A 10,003-nucleotide genomic window follows, 5' to 3' on the forward strand; every position below is an offset into this window, starting at 1 on the left:
GCTGCGGGTGTCGCTGCCGCCGCCACCGTCGGCCCGAACAGAAGCTGCAACTGCTGTTCGCGTGCTTCCACGACGACCGACTGGGATTTGGGCAACTTGTTGATAGTTTTGTACATGTCATCGACAACAATACCAAAGATGCTGAAACATATTTTATTGAATTGGTCGTTGAGGGGGCTGACGACGTTGGCCGCCGCAGCAGACTCGCTCGACGCGCACAGCTCAGTCCCAAATCCCCATCATGCATTCGGCGTTAGTGAGTACACACCCAGTGAGTTAGTGGCGACATACTCTCCCTTGTAGGTTTGGCATTTTACTCTCCCGGCGCCTTGGCCTCCGCATCTCTCGTTTGGGAATGCTGCGGGGGGAGGGGGAAGAAAAACGTGTCACATGGCTTGTCATTTTTCATGCAGACGCATGTCGCCTCAGTAGCCACGTTCACCTCGGAGCCCCTTTGACGAGAGCGAGTGGCCCTTCCTCTTCCAGATCACATCCATGTCGGCGCCCTGAAAGAAAAAAACATTCATATCCACGCAACTCATGGATGTATTGGCCGTGTGTTTCATGACATTTCTACCCTTCTTTCATCCAGCAACACGACCCTGCCTACACTGTCGCCCACAAAGCAGCTTCGCAACTGACAAACACCACAAAATTGCTCTGGATCCAGACAAGCCAAACAACTCGCTGACCATCTCCAACACGCCTTGCCAAAGAGCACTCGAGTGCGCACAAAGACACGGGTTCCGCTGCCGGCTCCAAACGCACCGCCCGCCACTGCCACCGTTCCCATCAGAACAACACACAGTGACGACGCTCAACCGAGGCGCACCGCAAAGCTCAATCCCCTGGCCCCTCCCGTTACGCATTTTCAGGCAGCCCGTGGACGGATGATCCTCATCGGTGCGCCGCTTGCGGAACTGCTCCTTGTTCTCACCCCCAGTCGGCTCCATCTGAGGCCTGCAACCCCAAAAATAAAAATACATTTTTGCAGGTGCCCCTTGTCAATGAAAATGCCATGCGTTTTGTTACCTCTGCACACTCTTCCAATTCATCAGGATCCTCTTCCACCTGACAACACCCACAGACTGCTTTAGTCCAGGTCGAGTCTTCATACTGCTCTGCTTCTCTGGTGTTTCCTGTCCTAAATTGCTAATTCGCACTGCCAAAAAAACAAACAAAAAAAATGCATGTGTACATGTACTTCCTCCCCAATGCTAAAGGTAGACCACTTGAAGTCACTTCACATTTTTATTCAAGTGCAAAAACATCAAAATAAATGGTTTACACGTTGCCGCCCCTCCAAAAAAAATATCTGAAAATACTTCACAGCTGCCGCTATTCATTCCCGTCGCCTCCAACAAGCTTGCAGCTGAGCATCAGGGGTGATGACTCTTCAGCGACTTCTAAAAACCCATCCGAAATTTGTGTGCCAGCTGTCATCTGCCGAGGCCTGCTGGAGAACTGAGGTCAGCGGGGTTGGCACATTGATGAGGAGCTGAAAATGATGGCCTCAGTCCAAAATCCCCATCATGCAGTCAGTGTTCGTCAGTGCACACCCAGTGAGTTCGTGATAGAGCGCCGGCGAGGACAAACATGACACTCGACATTTTTTTTTTCCCTCACTCACCCCTGTTCTGCTTCTTTAAAGTGCCTCCTCTGCCAAACGATTCCCCCTGCAAATATCGAAATGTCGAAAGAGTAAGCGTGCACAGTTTTATGTCAGCAACGTGTGTCTCCTTTGCCGGTTCGAGCCATCCAGCCTGCAAAACAAAATGTAAACAAGAGAATAGGGCCAAAAGAGGGAAAGCTAAAAAGGGGCCACATCGGACCACTGCCAATGGGAAAATCAGATCATGGACTGGGACAATGCAAACATTATTTGGAGCACAAGATAAACATCAGCGATGGATCAAAGCAGCAAGACAGATCAGGAAATGGGGCACGGACGCAAATAAAAACTTTTATTGTTCTCGTACACGTGGAATTGATTTCTCCAAAGCCCACTGTGGATGGAGCGGGCCGGGAAGATCGCAGGGTCGAGATGTCACGCCGGCTTTAATATAAAAAAAAAAGGCTGCACACACCTGACAACTCCTGAAACGTTCTTTTGTAATATTCAGGGAAGTCACATATGAGAACATGCAAACTTCATACAGGAATCGCAGAGCCAGAATGGACGCCAGCGCGCTAACCAGTCGACCACCGGGCCGATTGCAAACGCATGCCAACAAAGTACACAATAAAATTCCCGTCTGGATAGAAGAAATTTACACTTACTGTCACCTTCATAAAAGCTCCAAGAACTGACCACCAGGGCTAACTCGGGCGCGGTGGTGGTTTTGCTTTGTTGCAAATTTGCTGCACTTTGAAATGAAGGAAAAGTGTTGTCTGGCTCACTCTGTCAGAAGCGAATATACAAATATATCATGAAGAAGGTGAATTTTTCAGTATACGGACTTGTGATACATACAGAAGATGACCTTCAACCCCCCCCCCCCCAAACCCCTTTCTAGCTTGTATTAGCAGTCCTGATGGTGGGGAAAAAGTCACCTTATTCATCGAATGAGCCTCATTATCAACAAAAACAAACGAGTGATCTGGAAAACATTCGTCAGGCCGGCTCGTTGCGAGGAGATGTCCATGCGCCTTTTCGTACTTGAGCTTGTCCCGCGGGTCCCTTGCTCTTGTTGCGGTTGACTCGGTTGATGGTGGCGATGGAGTGCGCGGACGCGCTTTTCTTGCCGGACGAGTGCGAGAGGCTGGCCCGCGCCTGGCTGGCGTTGTGGTCAAACTGCATCAGGCAGAAGATGAGGTCGGAGGGCACCAGCTCGAAGGCGTAGGGCGGATTCGTAATGACGTAGCTTCGGAGGACATCGGGGACGCCGATTGAAAACAACCTCGCTTCCACTTTTGAAACATGAAGGACGGAAGACTCACCGTTTGATGCACTGACTCTGCGCGTTTAGATGGGCGTCACGGAGCCGATAGATGCCGAAGCAGAGCATGTTGTATGTTTTCAGTGCTTTGCAAAACAGGTCGCCGTAGCAACCACCATCCTACGAAACACGTTGCAAAGTGTCATTAGGTGACTAAATCTTATTTTGTGAACCACCGCACACCTTGAAGAAAAAAAAAAAAAATGGTCGACTGGCACTCAATCTGAATTTCAAAGCGCTCGCCGACGCTGAACAAGAGCATCGGCTTACGGAGCGTACGAAACGTCGCCGTCTCACCCCGAGGTCGGCGAAGGGCCCGTCGTACAAGGCCAGCTGCGCCACGCGACAGCGGTCCCTGTTGGCCAACGTCTGCGGCGTGCTGTAGCCGCCGCGCAGGGCGTTCTCCTCCGCCAGCAGCCCCTCCAGCTCCGGGGTGGCGCCGCCCGTCACCAGCGTGCGGATCAGCGTCAGGATGTTGTCGTTGAAGTACGTCTCGGGTGGGAAGGAAGGCAGCCCAAATCACATCGCGATAAAGATCACAGCATACGTTTCGCTCAATTTGTAAGGTGGCTATTTCGAGCCATCCGTCCCGCTGAACGCCACCCCACCCCCCTCCATTTTTAGGTTCAGCGAGCTGATGATGTCGTACACGGCAACCTTAGCGTATTTTTCATTTTCCCCTCATAGCCAGTGAAGGAAGTGTGGTCCCGCCGGGACAACTTACAGCACTCATTAAGGAGTCGAGCACGCTGACGGCGAAGGCGGTGCCGCAGGCGAACGGCTGGGTCAGGTACAACTCCGTGTCGGGGTCGTCGTCGTCGTCCTGGTCCAGGAACTGAACGTTGGAATCGTTAACTATGAACATTACAAAACACATGGGGTTTTTTTTTCTCTTTCTATTGGAGGGGAAAAAAACATTTAAATGTCACATTCCAGCGCTTGGAACAGCTTGACAGAATGAAACAACCTCTCGCCTTCAAGATTACAATTGCGCATTTCACTGTTCATCCAGCCACAATTGATCTTAGAATATCGATTCAAGACGCAATTCTTTCCTCGATCTCGGCCAACAGACAGAAGATCAATTTAGAGGATAATTGTCCCCTTACCATGTCAATCTTTCGGGCGCCCGATGTTCTGTGTGTTGACCGAAACCTCAGTCCGAAATCATGTCGCGGTCACCAATTGTCGGGGGCAAAGTGGCCATCTTTCCCCCGCGTGTTTGTTAATTTGGGATGGTGAGGATGTTCCTTATCCAACTACAGGCTGGAGACGATGAACAGTACCTTCGAGGATTTTATTTGCAGAACAATCCGGGTTACTCTGGCGTGTTCACAGCATGGGTGCTCAGCCTACCCAGTTCAGTTATGATGGGAATGTTGGCCCCCGTCGTCACCGAGGTCTGCCGCACGATTCCGTGGAAGGGGCTGTTCTCGGGAGACGGGCGCTCCATACCCGGCGGCGTGAAGCCTGCGATGCCCAACACAATTGATGCAGATTCTTATTCATCCAATCCACACACCGTCAAATATGCCGGACAGAATTTTTTGAATTTCAACTCCATCATTTATGGAGTTTGAAATCAAGCCATCCCAACAGTTGTCGCAATTTGTGGAGTGACTTTTTCCACCGCGCCGCCTCTCGGTCGCTACGCTAAGGCGCTCTCGACTCACGTCGACGATGAAACGCGCTCACCTTGGGAATTGGCCTGCAAGACGCCGATGCTGTCGTCAAAGAGCATGGACTTGATGTTGAGCGACGCCAAGATGCACTCTTTGTCCTGCAGCGACGCGTCGTCGATATTGTTCTGATTGGCCGACAGGATGACGCACATGTCGCAGAGATTGATGTTGACGGCCCTCAGGTCCGCTCGACTCAGCGGCGTGCCCTGATGCGCAGGGGGAGGGGAAAAAAGACGTTTGCCCAGCTCCATCTTTTCCGCCTTTGTACATCGACGTTACCGCATTTCTATTTCAATAGTTGGGGAAGATTTGCTGCGTTCATTTACATTCGTTTCCCCTAAAAAGAAGCTTGACTCAAATGTATGCATTGAATTTCATCCCTTGAAACTCAATTCAATCATTTGGTCAAACACCCCGACATGTTTAGTCATTAGTCCATCTATGGCGTTTTTATTGGCTAAGCGGCGTGTTAAGCCTTCGGGTTGTTTCAAATGCAACATGCGCAAATTTGTCAAAGAAAAACAATCATTTCAAATTGAAATACATATCATTTGGGATTTTTAATTTTGTTTTTTTTAAAGAATTGGAGCCAATACTAAACGATGATTCGCCATCGACTCAATATCGAACGTCGTCGGCGTTCAAGAAGTGTGCGGTCGGTGACTGACGGGCAAGATGGAGACTTTGGGGAAATTGTGCAGCGTCTCCCACTCGCGCTTGAGGTACTCCAGCGAGCCCACGAAGACGATGTGCTTGAGCTCGTGGTAGTGGAAGTTGCTGGCCCGCAGCGGCATCACAAAGTTGCGCAGGCCGATCACCGCCGACTTGACGTCGCCGAAGATGCACACCACCACGTGGCCGCTCAGCACCGTCATGGCCGCCTCGTTTCGAGTCTGACGAAGGGAAGGGCCGGCGCGCCCGACCAAAATTACCGCCAGGCTGCCGTTCGACACGATCGCATTTATTTTGTTTGCACTTTTGCCACGCTCACCAGGACGACCTTGTCGATGTCTTTGGACGGGCACCAGTGGAACATCCCCGTGGAGTCGTACTTCTTCACGTTGTCGTCCACGCTTTCCATCTGCTCGTTGACGGTGATGAGGAGCGGGTCGCGTCTGAGGGCGGAAGAGTGCAGATTGGTCAGACGTTCGCCGTCGTCCCGGAGTCGCGCTCGACGCAAACATTTCCCGGCCGCCGACAATGGCGACCGTCCGGTGGAAAAGGCGTCGACTGGCATGAGTGAGAGGACAATGACGGCGGCTTCTTGACGTCGAGCTTGGCACCCTAAAAGCTTTAACAGACCAGAGGTGGAACAGCAAACACACACACACACACACACACACACACACACACACACACGCACGCACGCACGCACACACACTAAAGAATTAAAGAGGGAATACGCAAGTCCCAAAATGAAATCCAAGAATAGGTGAAATTTCAAATGCTAAAAACACAAACAGGCTGAAGCTCCGTTCACATGCCACCCCACAAAGCCCCGCCTCTTAAAGGCACAGGAACGATAGGTAGTGGGTTTAAAAAAATTTTTTTTTTAATGATGTTTACCACGTCTTAAGTCTTTTTCATACGTTTCAACGTGTTTTCGGTCAGCGCGAGGGCTAACACGATCTGATTTTTGTTTCTCCATCACATTGCGCGAATCTGGATCGTCGACTGGAGCACCGAGCCGATATTTGAAACAAGTGGGGTAAAAAGAGGACAGCGGTTATCAGCCGAGGGGTTCAAACGATGTCAGCCCCGACTGTCAGGGCGCTGCGCTTCCATTTGCACTTCAAAAAAAAAAAAAAAACTGGCGACATCAAAGTGGGCGACGTTATGTTCTTGAAAGCCAAAGACAGCAGCCTTCTGTCTCCTTTTTTCAAATACGTCCAGTACCCCCCCCCCCCCATCCAGATGGGCTCTCTGGAAGAATGCGACGTTAAGTACGCCGTTAAGTATGCATGAAAATGTGCGCTGAAACAGGCCATCCCTTCGGGCTGCACTGGAGCCGAGCCATCAAGCGCCTCCTACGGGGGTATAAAATTTTTTGGAGGGGATTTAAATGTATTGTACTTTGGTATCGCATCATTTCCAATCTCTTGTGTCTTTTACACGAGGCCTAATAAACAGGAAAGCATCCCGTGCTAAATATTTCATCACGAGTCCGAGATGGGGCGGCGCGGGTTCGCTGTCACTTGGGCTCAGCCGTCGGCGCGCATGACGGATGAGGCGGCGGCGCCTGCCGGGGCGGCCGCCGCGAGCCGGCATCCGGGCAAACGCTTTGTGACACGCAAACCATTCGAAGAGTCCCGCGAAGCCTTCAAGGAGGCCGCGCGAACGCCGTCGACGGCTGGACACTGACATTCACATTCCGTTAGCCTATTAGCATAATTGTCATTTTTGAACAAAAACGAGACATTTCGTGAGAATCGACACACATTTTTTAGTCCATTAAAAATGCCTTAAGTAATCGTGCTATGAGACGACCGATTTTAACTTTTTTTTTCCCCATCACCTGCAAATGTGTTGGCCCATCTGACCATTGGAAAATAAATGCGGCCCCTGGAGCGCAAACGTTTGCACAAACACCGTTCTGCGTCGGCTCTTTGCGCGACTGCTTTGCGCACGTCACGCAAACTGTCAGAGGCGTGCTCTTCAAAATCCAAAGCCAATCTGGCCACCATGATTTATTCACCAAGGCCTGCAGGCCACACATTGACTGGAGATCCACATTTCACTGAGTACACACTCGGCCTTGTTGTTGCGGCGGAGTCGCCCCGAGGCGACATCAGGAAACGCGACTGCAGGCAGCGCAGCTTGCTCTCTCTTTTCAGCTCTAAGGCCGACTATTTTTCTCCATTTTTTTTTTCATGAATGTGTTCCAGACACCCGGAGCAGTAAGTTTTTGCGCGCAAACTAAACGCTACAACTGTATTGAACGGTGCAGGTCACGGTGCAGTTCGACACTGTAAAACCGGAGTCGATTCCCGTCAAAGTGGAGCAAACAACAGCGTTATCTGTGCTTCACAAGCATCCACGTAATTACACGGGACAAGATAAAAGCAAGGTGGCGTCGGACCGTGTCCTTCTCTGGCTGCGGCGACGTGCGCCTCGGAGCGATCCGACAAGAGAAGAATAGCCCGGGGCCACAGGTCCCGGCACTGGCTGCTGCTATCATTAGTTGCCACGCCGCTTTCAGAGCGCCACTCTTCAAAGCCACTGGCGCGTTTGCCTTCTAAAGCGGGCCACAGCGTGTGAACGTCTCCGCAGTGGTGGGCGGTCACAGTCGGCAAAGCCATCTTCTGCTGCTCTGAGCTCAAATGAAATTCCGTTCATTTTGTTGTGTGGCTGCATGCACCGTTTCCAGCATTTTAAACGACTCTGATATCATTTTTGAATTTACAAAATCGGCAACCAGCCTTGGCATTCATTATATTTTAGTGACTTTAAATTGTTAAATATGTTGACATTGACAGCAATTTTTTTTTTGCTCCATTATTGATTTCAAATTATTACATTTGATTTTTATTTTATTGGTCTTTTTTTTTTTTTACACACGCGGTCATCGTTGAACGGCCATCCTACCTTGCGATCTTTGGCGAGGAGTTGGGGGAGTTCCTCATGCCTCCGTTGCGCTGCTTTTTTTTCGACGACAGTATCGACTGTTGGTCATCTTCGACTGCAACGACAGCGAACATCAAGAAGCACAAAGTCACATCGCAGCCCCACGGCATGAAGACTGCCAACAGCAACAGGATAACCCAACGCGTTTTATTTTTTTGGCGCTTTGTCAGTTTTTTTTTATTTTTTTTTTTTAATACGGTGAGTCGGTCCAAAACTGAGCGAAATTGTCTTCTTAATATAGCGATTTGAGTGCCGAGCCTGGTCACGGGCCAAATTCAACTTGTAAGTAAACCCCCCCCATCTTCCAATGTTGGCTGTCACAGACAGCATGTTGTGTTTTATATATGAATATACACATATCAAACACAGCGAACATGCTGGAGGGTGACACCATAATGGAAAAGGGCAAGGGAGGGAGGGTCAAGGGGCGGTTGTTCCAGCCATGCTCCGACAACAATGTCCGCTCACGTGTTGGCGGCTTGTTGAATATTTCATGCGGCGCAGCTGACATCTGCACACGCCGCCTCATTATTCGGCAATGCTGACACGCAGCGCGCACTTACCACCACTGGCGTTGTCGCTACTTGACTGCGCCTGCGGCCTTCTTCAAACACCCTGGGATGGACCGAGGCCCGCCTGGCTCAGGACCCCCCCCACCACCCCGGGGCGTACAGAGTAAGTTTTCCTGCTGGTGGCTCACAGAAAACCCTCACCCATGGGGAGCCGCTCCGCTGTCGAGATCCCTGCAGGCCTCGCCAGGTGTCCATTTAAGATGACTTTTTCGTCAGTTTCTAATTTTTTTTTAAAATTTTGTTCCAGTTTTCACTCATCTGCTCACATTTCATACCCTAAATTAAACTAACCCGGGAGGCTTGCTATTGCCAATTAACAGATTCATTGGGATTTGCATTATTTCTTATGGGGACTATTGCTTTGGGTTTCATGCAATTCAGTTAAGTCAGACTTTTTGTTTTTTTCCCCCCCATCACAAAAGACAAGTTTCCACTGTATAGTGTTATTTAATTTAAAGTTACTGTAAATACAATTGAAGTAGTCAAACTACTTGCTCTTTTGACAGAAACAAAGCATGCTTTTTTTTCTGAAAATCTTTAAATTGACATTTTGGTGGGTGTAACCCAAGCCAAAAAGAGTTGAATGTGAATAATATCGCCGTTGAATAAGTCATGATGTGACACTTATTCGCCATTAAAGCATTAATACCAGCATAATTCTTCCTGGCACAAGAATGCTAATATTTGAATAATTTAACAAAAGACTCATTCCTATTAAACACCACTTAAGCGCAACGTCGGCCATTCATATTTATAACAAACATGAATTAGTAAAAATGCTTTCAGGTGTTCCCGTCAATTGTTGTGCCACAGGAACACGGGGCGGCTGACAACGTGGATTAGCGGCAAGATTCCCAACTTCGGTCTACGAATGTGACTGGCGAGGTGGCCGTTAATGCTAGCGCGTTTGTTTGGTGGACCGTGATGTCGGAGCACCATCTGCTGCTAAGACGATGGAACAAAAAAAAAAAGAAATACTGTATGTATGACGTTGACAATTAAAATTATTTGACAAGTACGGTCATATTTTCAAAAGCGCCTGACGACACATGGTCACTTTAAAAAGCCTGACTGGACATGATCACCTTTTAAAAAAAAGCGCTCGACTATACATGGTCGTGTTTAAGAAAAAGCCTTCCTATACGTGGTCTTTAAAAGATAAAATTTTAAAAACGCTTTACTATAC

The 10,003-nt window shown here is 49.3% G+C and overlaps 1 protein-coding gene across 3 annotated transcripts; it reads right to left on the reverse strand.

Moving 5' to 3' along the window:
• Positions 1 to 1,316: 1,316 nt before the first annotated feature.
• On the reverse strand, positions 1,317 to 8,539 carry LOC109518592 (calcium-activated potassium channel subunit alpha-1-like). 3 transcript variants are annotated; one of them, XM_019874580.1, is made up of 11 exons: positions 8,207 to 8,531; positions 5,613 to 5,736; positions 5,290 to 5,514; positions 4,635 to 4,827; positions 4,296 to 4,409; positions 3,664 to 3,794; positions 3,237 to 3,431; positions 2,941 to 3,059; positions 2,660 to 2,864; positions 1,631 to 1,676; positions 1,317 to 1,453 (listed from the first exon to the last, which is right to left on the reverse strand). In XM_019874580.1, the coding sequence occupies exons 1-11, from the start codon at positions 8,353 to 8,355 to the stop codon at positions 1,440 to 1,442; spliced, it is 1,515 nt and encodes a 504-aa protein (XP_019730139.1). In that variant the 5' UTR covers positions 8,356 to 8,531; the 3' UTR covers positions 1,317 to 1,439. The 3 variants fall into 3 exon arrangements, with proteins under 3 accessions (XP_019730139.1, XP_019730137.1, XP_019730138.1); XM_019874578.1 differs by lacking the exons at positions 1,317 to 1,453; positions 1,631 to 1,676 and having other exon boundaries at positions 1,936 to 2,794; positions 3,219 to 3,431; positions 8,207 to 8,539; XM_019874579.1 differs by lacking the exons at positions 1,317 to 1,453; positions 1,631 to 1,676 and having other exon boundaries at positions 1,936 to 2,794; positions 8,207 to 8,535.
• Positions 8,540 to 10,003: the final 1,464 nt, after the last annotated feature.

The sequence above is a fragment of the Hippocampus comes genome, unplaced genomic scaffold (genome assembly GCF_001891065.2).
Source record: "Hippocampus comes isolate QL1 unplaced genomic scaffold, H_comes_QL1_v1.1 scaffold279, whole genome shotgun sequence".
Classification (NCBI taxonomy): Eukaryota; Metazoa; Chordata; class Actinopteri; order Syngnathiformes; family Syngnathidae; genus Hippocampus; species Hippocampus comes.